This window comes from Falco biarmicus, chromosome 17, assembly GCF_023638135.1.
Source record: "Falco biarmicus isolate bFalBia1 chromosome 17, bFalBia1.pri, whole genome shotgun sequence".
Taxonomy (NCBI): Eukaryota; Metazoa; Chordata; class Aves; order Falconiformes; family Falconidae; genus Falco; species Falco biarmicus.
In genome coordinates, this window is record NC_079304.1 from 1,135,702 (window position 1) to 1,155,185 (window position 19,484).

At 58.0% G+C, this 19,484-nt stretch overlaps 1 protein-coding gene across 1 annotated transcript; it reads right to left on the reverse strand.

The window, feature by feature from the left end:
* Positions 1-428: 428 nt before the first annotated feature.
* Positions 429-18,851, reverse strand: ACE (angiotensin I converting enzyme). The gene is made up of 25 exons (XM_056362454.1): positions 17,789-18,851; positions 14,181-14,348; positions 12,746-12,833; positions 12,352-12,495; positions 11,913-12,104; positions 11,656-11,753; positions 11,351-11,523; positions 10,833-11,056; positions 9,333-9,477; positions 8,895-8,993; positions 8,538-8,660; positions 7,844-8,055; positions 7,166-7,302; positions 6,706-6,864; positions 6,213-6,300; positions 5,864-6,007; positions 5,445-5,636; positions 5,026-5,123; positions 4,559-4,731; positions 3,904-4,127; positions 3,549-3,693; positions 3,256-3,354; positions 2,712-2,834; positions 1,902-2,089; positions 429-1,623 (listed from the first exon to the last, which is right to left on the reverse strand). Exons 1-25 carry the CDS (start codon positions 17,996-17,998, stop codon positions 1,424-1,426), a joined length of 3,846 nt encoding a protein of 1,281 aa, XP_056218429.1. The 5' UTR covers positions 17,999-18,851; the 3' UTR covers positions 429-1,423.
* Positions 18,852-19,484: the final 633 nt, after the last annotated feature.

A 19,484-nucleotide genomic window follows, 5' to 3' on the forward strand; every position in this document is an offset into this window, starting at 1 on the left:
CGGTGTGCTGGGATGTAAAGCAGACACATCAGGATGTGGCTGTGGGAAGGACATGGGGTGAGGGCAGGCGTCTGGGGCAGCTGCTCCGAGTCTGGGGATCAGGGCAGAAAGAAGAGCGGTTGGGGTTTCACCTCCTGTGGGTGTGCTGTGCTTGGAGGAGGACTGAGAGTGAACAAAAACCTGAGCGTGGGCGGGCAGGCACCTGCCTTCTGCTCCTCTCCCCGGGTGCAGTGGGCCTCTCCCGGGCCTCAGTTTCCCCATGTAAGACGTGACCGAGGGCAGAGGCCATCAGATGGGAGGGGGACGGGTGGATCATCTCAGATCCCCTCATTTCCCCTGCTGCTCTGGGCTGCAGCAGATCGACGCTCTTTAAGGCCGCAATAATCCCCAGCCTGGGATTAGTTTTGCACCTAATCACTGCAGAACAAATACGAAGTTTTATTTACAGAGGCAGAAGAAAGACAGGGGAGGGGGGTGGATACCTCAGGCATGGCTGATCTCAAGATAATCAGGAGCTGGAGGGCAGGAGGTGATCTCTGACCTTGGAGCCCCAACCCCGCCCCCAGGCTCTTACATAAAGGCATGTTGTACCCGTGCTGGAGCCACAGCAGTCGTGAGCTCCAGCCCTGTCCCAGCTTGGGCTTGGTAACACCCCAACCCTGTGAGCAGTTCAGGTCTGGATGTTTGGGCTTTCCAGCCCCTTCCTTAGGCATGTGCTCCACGGTGAACCCATGGGCTGTCAGCTGCAGTGGGAGCCACGGTTTAGGGAAGGATGGAGATGCTGCAAGGGGATGCTGAGCTTTCGTGATGGGGAGGGGGGCAGGGGGGGTGCTGCAGGTGGGCTTGCCCCAAAGCCAGGCTGGTCCCCAGGGATTTGTGTTTGCACTGGGTTGGGGTGGCAGGTCTCCTGCTTGAGAGCCCTTGTCCCACTGAGATCCCAGCCCACCTGCAAGAAGGAGCTGAGCTGCTGCTGTGAAGGTGACAAGACATGGGTTTATTTTTCATCCATGCAAGTGAACAGCCTGGCAGCAGGCAAACCTGGGGTGGGAATGTGCTCTGTTGTCCCTCCCCAAACTACCCTCTGTCACTCAAAGTCTCTGTGGCTTTGCCTACAGGCTGGAGATGACTGATGGGTGCCCAGGCTGGACTGGCTCCCAGACTCGGGTGCAGGGGCAGCTCATGACGACTCCATGCCTGCTGGTGCCTGAATTTCTCTTTCCCCTGATGCAGACATTGATAAATAAATAGCTCTTTTCTGCTTTGGTTCTTGCATAGTGGAAAAAAACATCTGACCTGATAGGAGAGAGGAGTCCCGAGCTGTGAAAACCCATGGCTTCACCGGCAAATGTGCCCCTGCATAGATGCCAGCCTGGCCAAATGCCCACACTTGCACCCTGTCCATGCTGCCCTGCTGATGGCTGCCTTATTTCAGTTCCATTTCTGAGCTGGATTTGAAGGTCTTTCTCCTGGCTGAGAAGAACTTGACACCCAAGAAGATGGTGGTGATCAGGAAGGCAAGTGCCAGGGCAAGCAGGACCCAGGCACCTGCTGTGGCTTGATTGCTGGTCAGGGACATGCCCAGGAAATCAGTTTGGTGGTCAGAGCTGGCTTGGGCTGGAGTAGCTGGAAAAGGGAGAAATGGGGGACGTGGTTGGTGCTGGTGGCTCTGGGCTGGGGTGTGTTGGGTCACCAGCTCTCCCTTTGCTGGTGTCTTGGATGCCCTGTGCCCTTTAGACTTAGCTCCATGGGAAATCAGGAAGCAGCCAAACAGCCTGTGGTTTTTAGGGTGGCCAAGGGGCACCAAGACAGCTCCTTCTCTTCTCCTTGCCCCATCGTGGCCCTGGTGAGGGCTGAGTTCTGCCCCATGGTGGACCTGCTGTGCTTGGCTGAGCCCTGCGTACCTGTGTAAGGAGTCCAGCCATATTCGGGCCAGCCCAGGACCTCTCCGTTCTTCTTGTTCTCATTCACCAACCATGTCATGAGCGGCTCAAAGTAGCTCATCAGGGCGTCAGCTGACATGTTGGGCTGCCCCGTGATGAGCTCCATGGCTTCGGGCCACGGCTTGCTGAAACCCAGCTTCAGGGCTTCCCTGTGGCAGGAGAAATTGGGTCCAGTGGGCTTCCCATCGCCCTCTCGGCCACCAGCCCTTCCCTTTTCCCCAGGGCTTGGGGCTTTTGTTATCAGCAGCCCTGGGCTGTCTGTGGCCTCAGCACTGCAGGGCTGCCAGCCCATGGCACAGGGAAGGTTTTGCTTGGGGGAAAGGGAGGGACTGACATGGATTAAAACCCTCCAGTGAATCCAGCCTGATGCAGAGCAGTTCCTGGGTGAAAGGGTTAATTTTGCAGGTGCTTTTTTTGAAGCTGTGGGGTTGTTTTCCCTAAGGAACAGGGGCTGTGGAGGAGGAGGAGGAGGAAGAGGAGGAGGAGGAGGAGGAGGAGGAGGAGGAGGAGGAGGAGGAGGAGGGAGCCTTCCACCTGCCAGGGTCCCAGCTACCATCTAGTGGCTGCTTTTGCAATCACAGCCCCAGCACCCAGCCCAAGGTGCCCCTGCCCCGGGGTACGCCCTGCCCCCACCCCAGGGACCAGAGCATCTCATGCTGGGGCAGGGACGGGAAGGATGACCAGGGCCTGCATTGCCTTTTGCCTTGCTGGGCTGGCTTTAAGGTATTTAGGGACATAGATGTCTTGGCTCTGCCCTGCCCACACACCTACCCCAAGATCCTCCCAGCCTCCTTGGACTGGTAGATGTCACACATGTGCAGGGGACCCGTGTGCCCAGCTGCTGCACAGAGTGCCTGGTGGAACTGGAACTGGATGACGAAGCTGACAAAGTACCTGGGGGTGGGTGAAGAGGGGTGAGGACATGGGAATGGACACTACTAGTGGCTGTGCAAGAGAGGATGTGGTCCCCCTCATCCCCTGGTTGCACCTTCCCGGTCTGAAGGAGCATCACTGGCTTTGGAGCTACACCTGCATCAGCTCAGTCCAATCTGCTGATGCCACTTCTCCTTTAACATGTGTTTTATGGTTGCCTGGATGGGTAAGCCCATCTTCCTTGGGTAGGGAGAAATTCCCCCAACTCCAGCCTTCTCCTTTGAAGCTCTTTCAGGGTCCACAGAGCTGCCCAGCACCCTCAGGATGATGCCACCAAGTATCCCACCAGCCATGAAAACAGGTGCCATCACTGGCATCTGAACTGGAAATCCTGCTTCTGTGTCCAGGTGGTGTCCCTCTGGCCCCAGCCCTGCTTGCTCACCTGATGTAGGGGACGTTGGCAGGGATGTGAAACTTTGCTCCGGGATCAAAGTCATCTTCAGACCTTGGTGTTGGTGGGCACAAGCCCTGGTACTTCATCCTGGGTGGAGAGGGAGAGTTAGCTCAGTGTGGGGTGGAGACGGTGGGAGAGGACACAGTGGGATGTGAGGACAGCGTGAGGGGTTACGTATCCCATCGTGTCCCATTGCAGCCAACTGGACCACAGGGAGAAAACACCCAGCGGGATGATGGCCAAGGCCTGTGCACCAAAGAGGGGTCTGAATTCAAGCACACCTGAGGTTCCACCACTCCTGGTTGTACTCGTCCTCCTTGATCTGTCCATCAAACACCTTCCAGCGCCACTGGTCCATGAGGTATCCAAAGGGCAGGAAGGCGATTTTGTCCAGGGCCATGTTCATCAGGTAGTTAATGTCACTTTCTGCCCAAGGTGTGAAGGTGTGAGCAAGGCAGTACTGTCCTCACCCCTCCCACCCCGTATGGGTCATTCTGCCCAAGAGCAAGGTGTCCCCACCAGGTCCTGTCCCCTCCATGCATGCAAAGCCACCGTGCATGTCCCTGAGCCCTTCCACCCTGACCCTCTGCATTTCCAGCTGTCCCCAGCAAACACCCTTTGTGGTGTTGTGCTCACCTTTATTTTCTGTGACTTGGTCCAGCAGATTGATGCTGTGCAGGTGTTTGGGGGTGGAGACGGACAAGGCCATGACATCCCCAACAGCCTCGTGGAAGCCAGGGTTGGCCCCATCACGGAATGAGATGGGCTGGTCCATGTACTGCAGGAAGTACTGGACGTGGCCCATCTCGTGGTGCACCGTGATTAGGTCGTCCATGTTCACCACGGTGCACTGCTTGATCCTGGAGCAGGACATGGGCATTGGGGGGAGAAGGGAGGGCAATGCTGGGGTGAAAAACTCCAGGAACCATCACGTTCCTTTGCACTACTTTTCCCTTTGCCCTCCCTTTCCATGTGCCCCACCCCACATCTGATGCCAGGCTGGGCTGATCCTACTCCATGGGGCTGGTGTCTCTCTTTTTCTGCATCTCCTGCTGACTGTTCTCCATAGCAAGGCAGGGAAGGCATCAGTTGCCCTCCATCCACCACAGGGGCTCCTGCCAGCAGTGCCAGCATCCTGGGTACCAGTGACAATGCCACAGTGGGGCTGCCACAGCCACAGGGCAAGAGACACTGTGGTGGCATTAGGCCACATGCCCTTATTCTACAAGGACACTGCTATCTACCCCAGCAGCATGTCAGCTGGGTCCACCACTTGCTCCCCACGGGGCACCTGAAGTCCTTGCGGTTGTAGAAGTCCCAGGCTGAGGCATGACACACCACCTCTCGCCCATCTGCTGGCTTCTCGATCATGGACTTGTCCCAGAACTCCTGCGGCATGGGGATGAGGCCCAGAGAGGTAAAGAAACGGTCTGACTCTTCAAACATCTTCTTGGGTGTCCAGCCCTGGGGAGAGAGCAGACAGAGGACCTGGTGAGGGGCAACGAGGGATGCTAGGGGTGCCGAGGGCTGTGGGAAGGATAAGAGGCAGGGACAGCCTCATTCCTCTGGGCAGGGGAGATCTTTTGGGGGCAGCTGGAGCTGGATCCAGCCCTTGGTGTATTCAGGTAAGGGGAGAACACGGATGAGGCATGAAGGCTTGTGGTAGCACCAGAGCATTTGGCAACACAGGTGGTGGCAATGGCCAAAGGGTACTGGGTCCCAAGGGGCTTCCCCAGAGCAGCCTGGAAAAGCACTGACCTGTTGTTTCATGGCTGGGGTGGCATCCACCTTGGTGGCATCCGGGAAGGGTATCAGCAGGTCGAAAATGTTGGACCATGACTGGGCCCACATGTTGCCTGGGAAGTGCAGCAGGACAATGCATGGCGAGAGGGAGACAGGGAGAGGAGAGCAAAGGCAACCAGTTACTCCCTACTCCTGCGTGGGGTGGGTCGCCCTGCCTGGTCCCTGCCCTGCCCGCACAAGGCTGATGCAGCAGGAGCCTGTCGTCACGCTGAGGGTATTGTCCTTCCCTGGGGCAGGCTGGCCTCTGCAGATCCATCTCATGGGGCCTTGGCCCTTCAGCCAGAGCTGAACAGAGGCCAGCCTCAACTCTTGGCCTGACTTGGAGCAAACTATGCCTGGTGGAAGACACAGCTCTGCTCAAGCAGAGCCCTTACCTAGCAAATGAGCAGGGATGGGACCCCTCAGGTTTATACGCTCTGCACCATACTTTTTGTACAGGGCTCGGCGTACGTAGGCATGCAAGTTGAGGTACAGGGGCTGCAGCTGTAGGTACAACCTCTCCAGATCTTCCTGGAAGGTGGGTGTCTCATACAGGGATCTCCAGAAGGCCCCATTGTCTGTGTAGCCTGTGGTAGGGCAAGAGCAAAAGCCATCAGACACCATCCTTCTTGGCAAGAGTCTGCCTTGCTGCTCAGACACCCAGCTCCCTCCATATCTATCAGAGAATGGATCTCATGGGAGCTGGTGGGACCTCCACACCCTCAAGATTTTGACCCTCAGCTGGATGATCAGCCCAGTCCTCTGCTCTTAGGGGGGCAAGACCATGTTTGGTCTGAGGGAGCGGGCCACTGACCATTGAGCATGGCTGCCTTGTTGCTCAGTTCCACGTATCGCTTGTAGTTGTTCTTGATCTTCTTCCCAGAAGCATCCCGCCAGCCTTTCCAGGCAAAGAGGAGCTCATCATAGTCCCGTGAGGTGGCCATGATGTCTGTGAGGTCTGGAGAGAGAGCAGTGAAGCCAGAGTGGTGCTGTTGGATGGGCTGGACTGAGGCAATGGTGCTAGACCCAACCTGTTGCTCAGGGGCCATCACAGAGAAGGTGGGAAGGCCCCTTCATGACCTTTCTTTGTGACCCTATTGAAAAAATCCCTCTTTTCTGGGCCTGTTGCAGATGACTGCAGTGGATACCCTGCTAGACCTTACCAGGATCCAGTGGGTGACAGGTTTTGTTCTCTCTGCAGACCTTGGCTACACTGTATGTGGTCTCCATATCTGAGAGGAGGGCGTTATACTGCAAAGAAAATTAGATCGTGTAAGCTGGTTATCCTTGCTCCTGCTCTTGGAGAAAGTCACAGCCCATTGAGATGTTCTTAGGTGTTTTCCTCTGGTCCCTTCCAAGGCCAAGTGTGACCTCAAATGGAGGTGAAGTGGAATCAATACAAGAGGGACTGAGGTCAACAAGCAATGTGCCATTGTCACCCAAGCAGCCAAGCCCCACTGCAGCCTGGGATAGGCAACCTTTGGATGGGAAACCCTGGAGGCAAGCATCCTGGCTTTGTGTAGAAGGTACAAAACTATCACCTCAAAGGCAGGGGGTGGCTGCCCGGTGGCATTTCCTAAAAGTCGGGAGAAGCCCATGTCTCCACACAGGGTAGTGGCAAAGGACACCCGTCCTGGCTGCCTCCTTGCAGCTTACCTCCTTCAGCTCGTTCTCAGGCAGGGCTGCCCTCTCAATGACACTCAGCTTCTTGAGGATGCGCGTGACACTTTGGTCCTGGAAATCAGAGGGGTCGAACTGCCTGGCCCTCATGGCGTACTCAAGGGTGTGCTTGGACATGGCTAAGTTCTTATCCAGCTGCAAGAGCGGGAGGGGACCGAAGAGGAGATGCCTTCAGGGAGATGCCCGAGACACTGGCCATCACTAGAAGCACCACGTGGCATGCTGTAACTGGCAACCCCACCACGGCTGCCTTTGTGGGCACCTCACAGCGTGACGAGGGTTTTCACAAAAAAGACACCTCCCGGGTGAGAACGTTACCCCTTGGCTAGGGGCAGAGGCTGCCCTGGTTTCCAGGACTCATTCGGAACGCACCCTGGGCACCAGCTGCCTGCCTTGGAGGTTGCCTCTCCCGGCCCAGCCCGGGTCATTGCCATACCATAATCTCCTTGTTGTGGTTGGTGATGTTGGTGTTGTAGGCCCAGGATGCCTCGGTGTAGGCGTTCCACACTGCCTCCGCCGTGCTGTTGTACTCAGACAAGAACTCTTTTGCTTGTGCTTCATCTGCTATTTTGTCTAGAGGAGGAGATAAATGGGGGAAGAGGGGGGAAAGGTCAGGAGAGCCCTTCTCTTTGCAAGACCATCACCCCGTGGTGAAGCCATAGCTGAGCTTCTCCCAGAACTGCAGGTCCATTGAAGGATGCCACAACCTGGGAACAGGTTGAGCCAAGAAATGGGGGCAGAGGGACACTGCTGGGGTGTCCCATTGGACAGAGGATGGGATGACAAGACAAGCTGCATGCCCTAGACCCTCCCATGTGAGAAGAAAGGATGCAGCTGGAAAGAGATGACCTGTCACCATGACTGATGGCATTACCACAGCAGCAGGGTCACAGCTTCAGAAAATGGTACTCCAAAGGGTTGGCTAATGGCACTTTCTTCTTGGGAAGCAACACCCTGTGGGACTCCACGTGGGGCTGGTTATTTTTCCAGGCATGGGGACCTCCCCTACACACAGCAGAGCCCTCCCTCAGCACTGTCCTGCCTGAGGGTTAGTGACATCCCTTGGAAGACCTTCCTGCCCCTCGCCAGACCCAGGATGGAGCCACAGCCTTACCAATGCCTTCAGGGTAGCCTTCAGGGATAGGGGGACGCCAGTCAAACTCAGGCCAGCCCAGCACCTCATTGGTCTTGTTGTTCTGCTCCTGAAGCCACTCAGTGACAGGGCTGAAGTACTCCAGGAGCGCCCCAGCATCCATCTTATCCGTGCCGGTGAGGTTGAACAGGATTTCCTGCCACGGCTTGGAAGACCCAGCTTTCAACACTTCCCTGCAGAGGAGCAGGACAGCGAGAGCCAGCATGAGGCCAGGGGATGGATGGCAGAAAAGCAGTGATGGTATCTCAGCATTGCAAGAGTTGAAGGTGCTATTCCTGAGTGGGACATGAACCTGGGAACTGCCTCTGAAGCCCCCACCTGCCCTGCATATGGGGACTGAGGGCTCCCCATCAGATATCCGTGCATTTTTTAACACCCAGGGAGTCAATAGGAACCAAAAGTGCTTTAGTAACCTCTTGTCTGGGTGGGAGCTCATGACAGGGACAATAGCAGTACTCTGGTGAGGACCACTCACCCCACCCCAGTGCTTCCATGTATTTCCATCCATCCATCCATCCATCTGCAAAGCTATTCCTCCAGCCATCTCCATAGCCACTTTTCCTTCCTTCCTTTCTTCTTTCCTTCCTTTGCACACCATCAGCTTCCACGCACACATCTGCCCGTGGCGATTGTCCCGACCCTCCTCTGTCCCCACCTGAGTTTGTCTCCAGCCTCTTTGGACATGTAGATGTCACAGGTGTGCAGGGAACCGTTGTGCTTGGCTGCCTGACACAGGGCCTTGTGAAACTGGAACTGAAGGACGAAGCTCACAAAGTACCTGCCGAGAAAGCCCCTGAAGGTGAGCGCTGGGGACCAAGGGAAGCAGACAAGTCCCAGGGTGTGGGGGAAGACACCCAGCCACATGTCAGCTCCCCACCATTTGTGGTCCCAAGCACTGGATAGTCTCTGTGACTTGAGCAGGAGCCACGCATCCCAGTCACTGCCCACCGAGCTGAGCCCCCCAGTCCCCCTGCTGCCCCAGGCTCCGGCCCCTTGCCAGCACCTCCTCTACCTGATGTAAGGGGTGTTCCCAGGGATGTGGTACTTTGCTCCAGGGTCAAAGTTGCTTTCATTCCTTGAAATCGGAGCACAAATACCCTGGTATTTGGTTCTATAGAGAACAGAGAACAAGAGCATGAGCATGGAAATAAGGGGTCAGAAGAATCAAGGCAAGGAATGGGAAGAGAAGGCACAGCGCTGAAGAAATTGTTACAATAAGAGCACGCTTCCATGTATCTCCTTCCTTCCTTCCTTCCTTCCTTCCATCCATCCACCTACCTACCCACTCCATTCATCTACTCGTCTGTCCCACACACGTGCCCACCTACCCACTGTTCTCCAGCTATCTCCATGGTTACTTTTTCCTTCCTTCCTTCCTTCCTTCCTTCCTTCCTTCCCTGCACAGACCCAGCTTCCACACCCCCGTCCACCCCTGGTGACTGCCCTTTACCTCAGGTACCACCAGTCGTAGTTGTAACGGTTGGGGGGCGTGCGGCCGCTGAACACGTTCCAGCGCCACTGGTCGATGAGGTAGCCAAAGGGCAGGAAGGCGATCTTCTCCAAGGCCATCTTCAGCAGGTAGTTGATGTTGCTCTCTGCATAGAACAGAGCCTGAGCCAGGCTGGGAAGGAGCCTGGCTGGGCACCACTAGGCTGTTTGTGGGCAAGAGGGTGAGCAGATCTGGGTGAGACACGGGGACAGCAGTTCAATGTGTATTCTGCTCCCTAGAGAAGGCTGTGTGGGACACGGGAGGTTTCTCCAGATACAGCTCCTCCCTGGGACCACGTGTCCCTTTTTACTGAGTGGGGACAATGGGAATGACAAGCGCAGTGTCCCCTTGCCTTCAGCCTGGCTCTCAGTGTGACTTTGATGGTTCCCTCTTGACATGCTCACCCCGGGGCCTGGGGGTGAAGGGGCTTTGATCTGCAGGGCTGTCACACCACTGCAGAGGCTCTCAGGGTTCAGACCCAGAACAGGGGTCAGCTCTAGGACAGTCACCACCATATCATCAGGAGCACAGGGGATGGTGACATCTGCTTTCCCCATTGCCTCCAGGAAACCCTGGGAAGAAAGGTTGGAGAAGGACTTGCTGGAGACCCAGCTGAAGCTGTGGGGTCAGAGAGGGGTGGCAGCGCTGCCCTGAGGGGCTATTGGCTGCCATCGCTGTGGTGTGGGGTTGCCAGGGCCGGTTAGTCGGCAGCGATGCCTTGAGGCAGGGACCATCTGCTCTGTGGTGTTTATGCAGCATTGGCCCAACGCTCTTGGCTGCTGCAATGGCTTCCCCGTCATGAAACGTATTTAATGACAAGCCAGGAGGATCCCGGGACTGTCCCTCCTCCGCAAAGCAGCTGCCTGCGGCAGGAGCCTGCGAACGCTTGGTTTCCTCCGCTGCCGTCTGCTTTGACGTGTTGGCTGAGAGATGTTGGGTGGGGGGAAAGACTCTTGCCAAGCTGGGCAGTGCCCTGCGGCGACAAGTCCTCCTCTGCTGTGCCGGCTGGCAGGCAGACACGTCACCCACTGGCTGTCCTCGTGACTGTGCATGTAAGTGCTCAGTGCCACCTCCGCAGAGCTACACCGCGAGCTCCTGGCATGGAAGTTTCTTGGCGAGGGAGGAGGGAACGCTGGAAAGGTCAAAGCCGATCAAGCATGAAGATGCTGTTTTCAGGTTTGGACCTCTGATGGAGAAGGGAAGTGCACAGATGAGCTGCAGGGAGCATCTCTGCTGCCCGCAGAGGTGAAGAGGATGGAGCCATGAAGGGTCCTACATGGACCCATGGAGCCAAGAAGGGGTTGTGCATGGAACTGAACGTGGGTGAAAGGGTCACATCAGCCGTGGAGTCTTGCCTGCTCAGGGCTGCATTGCCAGACTGCAGCCCACCCTGGCATGTCCCAAACCCTTCCAGTGCCCATGCCCTCCAGGACACCCAGCTCCCCAGGGGGGCTGCCATACCTTTGTCCTCGGTGGCACTGCTGAGGAGACCAATCTTCTTGAGGTGGCTGGGGGTGGAGACAGACAGGGAGAGGACATCGCCGATGGCCTCATGGAAGCCAGGGTTGGCCCCGCTGCGGAAGGAGACGGGCTGGTCCTTGTACTGCAGGTAGTATTGGACGTGGCCCATCTCGTGGTGCACCGTGAACAGCTGCTCCATGGTCACCATTGTGCATTGCTTGATCCTGCCGGGCAAAAACAGAGCATTGCCTGAGCTGACTGAGGGACCCTAGCTGCTTGTGCACCCCCTCAATGGGACAGACCCTCCACAATCCCTGGGAGGGTGGCAGCACCCCATAGCACAGGGGGAAAACCCAGTGGAGGTGAAGGCAGGGCAGCGTGGTGCCCCAAGACCTTACCCCCGAAGGTGACAGAGTGGACTGCACGGCCAGGGTGAGGGTACCCCAAATGATGAGCACCAAGGGGGATGGAGGAGAGTGTTACCCTGTAGACCCAGGCCCCACATGACCCCCACACACCTGAAGTCCTTGCGGTTGTAGAAGTCCCAGGCTGAGGCATGACATACCACCTCCCGCCCATCCATTGGCTTCTCCAGCATGGACTTCTCCCAAAATTCAGGGGGCATCTCCAGCAGTCCCAGGGAGGTGAAGAAGTCCTCCGATACCCGGAACATGTGGGTGGCATTCCAGCCCTGGTGGGCAGCAGGCAGTGGGTTATGGCTGAGGAGGGGGCTGCCCCTGCCCTGGGAATTGCCTCTGATGCTCTCCCAACACCCCACATTTTTGTCCCCCTGATGCCACCAACGAATCCCTCAGCCCATCACCTGCTGCACCATGGTGCTCGTGACATCGAGGTTGGGCTTCTCAGGGTAGGGGACCATCAGGTCATAGATGTTGTTCCACTGCTGAGCCCACATGTTGCCTGAGAAGAGAAAACAGCTGGAGCAGAACTGGTGGTAGGTCAGGAAGAAGAGAAACACAGTGATAACTGGGACCTCCCTGCCCCACTATGGCCCCTTGTGTGCCCCTCTGGACCCACCGGCACCCCTGGGTACAGGCTGGGGCAGGTCCCTCCTCTTACCCAGGAGGTGAGCAGGGATGGGACCCTTCAGGTTGATGTATTTGGGGCCATAGCGATCGTACAGCTTCCTCCGGACAAAGGCGTGCAGGTTGAGGTAGAGTGGCTCCAGCTGGTGGTAGAGATGCTCCAGGTCATCCTCGAAGGAGACTGAGTCGTACCAGGAGCGCCAGTAGCTGCCTGTGTCCTCAAATCCTGCCAGGGAGGCAGTGGTAACCTCTGGCTCTGGCCCCCAGGGGCTGCCTGCCCCCTCCCCAAGCCCAAGATCTGGTACCAGGTGAACTGCAGTAGGATTTTTGTCCCTTCCCCAAAGTGGGGAAATGGAAGCTGGGTGCCTGGTTGCATGTGGGATGGGGAGAGCCACAGGGCACCCCATTGCCCCGGCCCCAATTCCCACCCTGGATCCCTGCCCACCCCCTGCATCCCCCCATCCTGCTCATACCATCCGGTTGATAGGCCTCGTTGCTCAGCTTCACGAATTCCTCATACTTGGCACGCAGTGGGTTGCCTGCGGCGTTGTGCCAGCCCTCCCAGGCGTAGAGCAGCTTCTTGTAGCTGCGGGAGGAGGCCATGATGTCTGAGATGTCTGGGAGAAGGGGGACAAGTAGGACATGAGAAAGGGGCAGGAGATGGGGTCACATCCCATAGTGGCTCTGCAGAGGTGCCCCCGCCATCGCACTGGACCCAAATACCCAATTTCAGGCCAGGACAATCCCAATGAACATGGGTGGGATCTGCCAACCCCGACCTATGTGTCCTCATGTGGCGACACATGGACAAGCTCATGGCCATGGGATGCTCAGCACCCCACAGGGGCAGGGGGATGGGGACCATACCTGGCTCCAGCTCCCAGCAGGTACCGTTGGCCAGGCACACCTTGGCTGTGGAGTAGATTTTGTCCATGTCACTCAGGATGGTGTTGTACTGTAGGGAAGGAAAAGATGTTGGGGCTGGAATGGGATGGAAATGGCCCTTCAAGAGGGATCTACAGGCTTCCCAGCTCCAGAGTGTGTGTCCCCGGAGGGATGTGGAGGAGGATTGGTGTGTTTACACAGCACGTTTTTGGCGAGATAAGCATGTTATCACCCAGAGTTTTTGCCCCCATCACATGGTGGGAGCAGGGAGGTTCTTTGGGACAGACAACCCCGCAGAGCCGCTCGCCGAACCCCCCTCGAACGCTGCACGAGCACTTGTGGTGTCCCGGGGCAGGGCTATTTATAAAGCTCTTTGTCAGCTGGGCTGTGGCGCAGCCTGTTTATCTAAGCGGGTAAAAAAAGAGTAAGAAGAAAAGCAGGAGGAGGAGGGGGGTTTGTTTCTGTGAACTTCAACAACAGCAAACAATAGCAACAGGAGGTTTCCTGGAAGCTGCCCAGGGAGCCCATTCCCAGGGAAGGAAATTCCTCTGCTCCGTCCTTCTCTTTGCTCCCATCCCTCTGCTCCGGCCAGGCTTTGGGACGGAGCTGCCTGGGGACAGGAGACACATGGCTGATGCACAGCGAGGAGACATGATGCTGTCTTGTGTCTGGGAGAGGACAGGGACGCGTTTCCTGGAAGGAATTGGGGCCAGCACTTCTCTGGGAAGGATTGTACCTCCGGGCTTTTTCAGGCTTTCAGTGGGGAGGGCTGTCAGGCAGCCGTGGGCCAGGCTGGAGGGGGTGGCAGTGCCAGCGTCCCTGCGCTTGGGCACAGGCAAGTGGCTGCCAGCCGCAGCCTGGGCAACATTTTCACACACAGAAATCAAAATCATGTCGCATTTAGGTAAACTCCCTGGAAGCCCAGGGCTGTGGTGGGGAAGGCTCAGGATGTCCTGATGAGCCTAGCATGGACCTGTGCCACCGAGGCACAGGACTTCTGGGCTGGCAGGGAGGGCTCAGGAGCCAGGTGGCTGCAGCAGCCCTCCCTTTCCGTGGGCGGCATCCCCGAGGAGCCCTGGGGAGCAGGGGGTTGAGCCAGCTGGCCCCTGGCCATGGGCACAGCCTGGCTGGTCTCCAGGTGACGCCCAAGGCTGTTCTGTGTAAGCAGGAAATCTCCAGTTCCCACTGGGATAGCTCTGAGGTGAGGTTAGGGCTGATAACGGAGCCAGCAGGCACCCCAGATCCCCCCGAGACAGCACCCCCATCTCCCCCCTCCGTCACTGTGCCAGGGAGACCCTCTGAAACACAATAGAGGGGCCATAGGCCAGCAACGGAGTTTGGGGGCTTGGGCAAAGGCCCTCTACGGGGTTTCACAGCACCCCAGCAATGTCCAGCACTTCGCTGGCACCTCACCTACCTGCTCTCTCTTCTCCAGGGGCAAGTTGGAGGGTCCCAGGGTCTGGATGGAACTGATAATTTTCTTCAGCTGTGGATCACTGAAGTTGCTCCAGATGCTGCCAAAGAGGTCCTTGGCTTTCTTCCCCCACAGCTCCATGAAGTTTTGCTCCTCCAGCGATGCGTTGACCTGCCCAGTGAGAGGGGACATAGAGGCTCAGGACCAGCCCTGGGACATGCCACCACCAGGTGATGGTTTGGGGGCTGGATTCAGAGCCACGAGGGTTTGTGGAAGCCAGAGGGAATGGAACACAAGGTGGCAGGCAGGCCTGTCCCCAGCCCATGACATTCATAGATAGAGACATCAGCTTCCAGCTGATGCGGCAACATCTGCAGCCCCCGCTCGCCTGTGGCAGTCCTGGTGAGTACTCGCTAAGGTGGCCTTTGAGGATATTTTGGAGGTGGCTCTGGGGTGTCATTGCTCGGATGGGGTGGGGGTGCTGGGACAGGGGTGTCCATACCATGTGGGCAGGGTGTCTGCGTAGTCCCAGCTGGTGCTGGCAGCTGCCAGACCCCAGTTTCAGAAGGAGCTCTGAGAACTGGCTTCGTTTTTTTCCTATTCCTGCTGCTTCACACCTTTGCAGAAGCCCAAAGGAAAAACACAAAAATGCCACATTCACTTTTCTCCTTCCTATACCTTCTTGCTAGATCTGTACGTTCCTGCTTTGGCTGCCTGCAGCCTGTGCCCTGTAAGTGCCGTCGCTGTGTTTCATCCTGCAGAGAGGCACCCATTTGCACTGAGCCCCCTGTTCTGGGTCTGTCACTGTCACCCATCTCCTGCCAGCCCCGACCTCCCTTCCCAGGGCTGTGGGACGGCAGGGAGCTGCCTGCACCATGGGGGGTTATTTAGGCAGCTGGAGCTGAGGCCAGCGGCCGTGATTTTGGGACGGGGTGTATTTCGGATAGTTGCATCCCAGCCTTGCCAGTGTCAGCTGTATTTTTGGGAAACACTGATCTTTCAAGAGTATCCTGACCTGGGTGATGCGCAGGATGGAGAAGGTGCAGAGTGCCTGTTAGCTGTCCATGTGCTGTCCGGGGGTGATTTATGGAGCTCATTAGCTGTTATTCGTGGCATTTTCAGCCTGGCTCCAAGAAGCCTGGTTTGTTTTATTTTAATCTTCGCATTCCCTTGGCTGGCAGCAGGGAGGGAAGGGAGTTGCAGTGCTGCAGGGTTGGACACCCACGCAGCCATGGGACACAGGGGTGGCGATGATGACAGTGCCGGGTACCCTGGCGGCCCACCGCTGGGCAACCCCTCAGATGTCCCACTGCCCATAGCATCACTCCGGGTACCACCTGGCCCTGACCCCTCACTGTGCCAGGATGCACCAGCCCCAGGGGCACCCTGCACTGGAGCAAGATGCTTTTGCATCACTGAATGAAGGGTATCTTTACCCCTTCCCAGACACCACTGCAGAGCCAGGGGAGCTGTAGGAAGCAGAGTCCAGCTGTGTTTCATCTTCTTGAACAGGAGCCTGTGTTTGGTCAGGCAAATCATACCCTAAACTCTAATGACAGCTCTGGCAGAGCGAGCTGAGGCCAGTGGCACTGCCCGAGACCCCCTCCCCACAGCCATGCCCACCAGCCCTGGCCCTTCACCCCCACAACCAGAAGCTCCCTCCTGGGTGTGTGTGTGTGTGCCCCTTGGCAGGGCTCAGAGGCCCCTGGATCTCCCAAGTCTCCCTACTGAAGCCTCCCGCCCCAGTCCCTCCCTGCTCATGGTTGCAGAGTGAAGATTCAGCGGTGCAGGATGCAGCCCAAGATGCTGGGGCTGCTCTGCCCCAGGCACAGGAAGAAGTTCCGCACCTGTGGGCAGCCCCTGAATCCCCAACACCACCACCAGCATCTTGCCTGGCCCGCAATTTGCAGGAGATGGTGCATCTCCCTCTCCCGCAGCTGAGCTCCCTGTCCGACCTTCCAGCATCCCTCTGTCCGCCCCTGCGTCGCTGGGGGCTGCTGCCCTGCTGTCGGTCTCCTGCCCCCCATGTCACCCCCTGCCACTTTGTCCTGGGGCCACCTTTTGAGGCAGGTCCTGGAGCTGCCCACACCATGGTGGCCTGGCTCAGCCCCTCTTGCCTTATAGGCATGTGTGGGGTTTGCCTGGCCCAAAGTTTCCCCAGACCCCCGCAAATGCACCCTGTCAGCTCCTGCTGGCAGCTGTTAACCCTTTAGTACTCAGTGCCTCCTCATCCCACCTCACATCTCCCTGCTCTCCCTGCTGCCCCATGGGCTGATCTCAGGGGCCACATCCCCACCTCTTCCTGGGCTGGTTGGGAGCCTTGGCATGGTAGGGAGCTCCTGTTTGTGACCTTTGGGCATTTATTAACATAGGAAAGGGTGAAAGCTGGCCTGGCAAGTCCATGCAAGGGGCTTTCCTGACCCTAACCTTGGACTTGGCATAGATGGGACCTGCTCTGCCCCAAGGTCCCCACCCCAACATCTGCGGCAGATGCTGGGCACCTGCCCAGCTATCACATCAGCTTGCCAAGAAAAGGCTGCAGGGGCACTGGGGTGCTCTCGGGTGCCCTGCCAGCTTGGTAGCAGCCAGCCCTGTGCAGAAAGACACATTTCTTTCCTGGTGCAGGGCACACTGTGCCCCAGTCCCTGGGGGGATCCGGAGGGGTTCAGGGCTGTGTGGCAGCCCTTGGGGCACGGGGGTGATACTGAGGTCCCCAGATGGGCCATGGTGGTGTAGGGGCTGCCCCAACCCCTGTGCACCACTGGCTATAGGGGGTGGGAGGTATCTCCCCAAGCTGCACACAGTGCCGGGGCCATGCCCCCCATGCCAGGGCAGCCAGCAGGTGCTGGGCACAGCAGGAGCCAGCGAAACCTCCACAGCCTGCCCAGGCACCGCGGTTCCCCAGCCTGCGTCAGGCAGGGGCTGTGCTGCTGCCCCCCCCACCCAAGAGCAGCCCTGGGGCTGCCAGGGCTCCCTGCCCTGCTAAATCCAACCTAAAGCCCTGGAAAAACACACACATGCCTGTGGGATGCACGAGCATTGCTCCCTGCTGGACTATGCCCGCACGCAGCTGGGCTGATGTCTAATTCCCTGTAGCCTGGAGTGCTTTCCCAAATCTGGCTTTGCCCCTGTGGATTGGGGACATGGGGATGAGGGGTGGCAGTCCCAGTGCCACCCCATTGCTCATGCACACTTTGGGCTGCTGGTGTGTGCCCCAAACCCAGCACTGGGACATGGTGGGGCTCCGGCATGGCACAGCGCTGGGACGTGATGGCACCGGACAGGGACAGGAACAGGACAGTGGTCTGGTTCAGGGAGGGGGGGAAGGAAAGTGGAAGGTGCTGGGAGGAGGTGACCACCTCTGAAAATAACCCAGACTCTGCTCCGGGACCAAGGCTGTCACTCTGGGGCAGAGGCTCTCCAAGGGTCAATTTGGGGCAAAACCCCACAGTTCCTGGGCTACAAGCCCAAGCCCTGGTTTGCCATCCTGGGGTGCCAAGACAGGAGCCCGCGAGGAGGAAGGGGACCATGCCAGGTGCCCCTCCATGCACCAGCCCCCCCCAGTGCTGGGGACACCCCCGCGGTAGCATCACCCCCGTCCCACCACCCACCTGCAGAGCTGCGTTTTCAGTTGTCAGGTTGGTGTAGTAATTCCAGCTGGCCGAGACGCTGTTGAAGAGGACGAGCTCAGCGGTGCTGTTGTAGGCGCTGGCAAAGAGGGCAGCCCCTTCCTCGGTGGGGTCATGCTGGGGGGGCTCGAGCCCCGGCTGAAGGGCACCCACCAGGCTCAGCCCCAGCAGCAGCCCCAGCGCCGGGGGCATCGCGGCGGGAGCAGCGCACGGAGGGGGGGCCCGTTCGGTGCCTTGCGAGATAGCTTTGCCTCCGCTGCCGGCTGCTTATAAGCCAGCAGCCTTCACGCAAACCCTGCCCACCGAGCCTGCCTCCCCCTGCAGATAAGACCGGAGCATTTTGCTTTCCCTTCGGCAGCTCCTGGGCTTGCGGAAAGGATCGGGAGCGAGGGCTGCTGTGGGATGCATAGTCCCTTTGGCGCCCGGCCGTGCTGGGAGGGAAGGGGAAGGGGCTGGGACAGGAGGGAGGAGGTGGAGGAGAATCAAGGGGAAGGCAGAAAAAAGAGAAAGGAGGAGAAAGGCTGGGGTGGACAGGGTGGACAGGAGGCAGCTCCATCCCTGCAGGGTCCCAGTCCCCTCCCAGCTTCGCACAGGGGGATCCAGCTCAAGTGGACCACGGTGCTTGGCAGGACATCCCCTCCCCATGCTGGCATCATGCGGTGAATGCCCTCGGCAGCGCCCTGGCCACCGCCACAGGGCACGAGGGCGAGCGCAGGGGGGAAAGCGTTCACTTTGGGGGCAGACAAGGTCCATCTGCAGCTGCTTCTTGCTAAAGTGACCCCCTTCCCGACATAACCTCATTTTCCCAGAGAAACAGAGTATTTCTGCTGGCTGTGAAGGAAAGGCCATCACATCACACCAAGTGTTCTGGATTTGGAGGAATTAGGCTGATGACAAATGAGTAACAAAAAGTTCCTTCAAAATGAAAACCAGATCCATGTCAGTGGGCTTGATAGGTTCGTTCTTTTTTTTTGTTTTGTTTTCTTGTATTTAATTAACTAAATCCCCTTCCCCTGGGGCCTGGCCCCAGCCCTTGGAACCGTGCCTGGCCTGAGCTTAGGACCTGAGCTGGCTAAGCCCATCCCCCCTTGTTGGGACAGCCCCCCCCCCCGGGACACAGTGGACACCTTCTGTGGAGGGGACACAGGGAAACCCCTTGACTTGTTGGTCCCACTGGGCACTGCAGAGCAGCTGGGCACTGGCACAGCTTGGCCCCTCGACAAGGCACAAGTCCTCTTGCCAGGGCTGGGGATTTTAGGAGCCTGCAACTCTCTGCTGTCTATTAAACCTCCCTCCAAAAATCACAGCTTCCCACCCTGCCCCACCACCCACCACCCACGTGGGCTGATGCGGGCACCTGAACATCCTTCATGCCCCTGACCCAAAGCCCACAGGGGTGTGCAAACAGCACCAGCACTGCCCGCGAGCCCGGACATCACGGGGCCAGGGCAAAGCCAGCGTCTGCCTGCCTCGCCCTTGCTGACCCCTTTCCCTACTGACCACAGCTCTCTGGAAACACCATTTTACTAGGAAGTTGCAAAAAATGGTTGGTTTGGCTCCAATTTGGCTGGCGACCAAGCGCCGATGAATGGAGATTTCCTGCGCCCCTCCAGCCTCTGTTCCCAGCTACACCGAGGAGGGGTTTTCCCAGCGCTGGGGCGCTGCGGCACAGCCTCCG

Bases quoted from the DNA above. Each gene is read 5' to 3' on its own strand.
- ACE (XM_056362454.1), bottom strand. From the start codon at position 17,998: ATGCCCCCGGCGCTGGGGCTGCTGCTGGGGCTGAGCCTGGTGGGTGCC. The intron at 11,524-11,655 runs GTGATGGGCTGA...GCTGCCCACCAG, and splicing joins CGAGCACCATGGTGCAGCAG to GGCTGGAATGCCACCCACAT. The intron at 6,008-6,212 runs GTAAGGTCTAGC...CTCTCTCTCCAG, and splicing joins CTGTCACCCACTGGATCCTG to ACCTCACAGACATCATGGCC.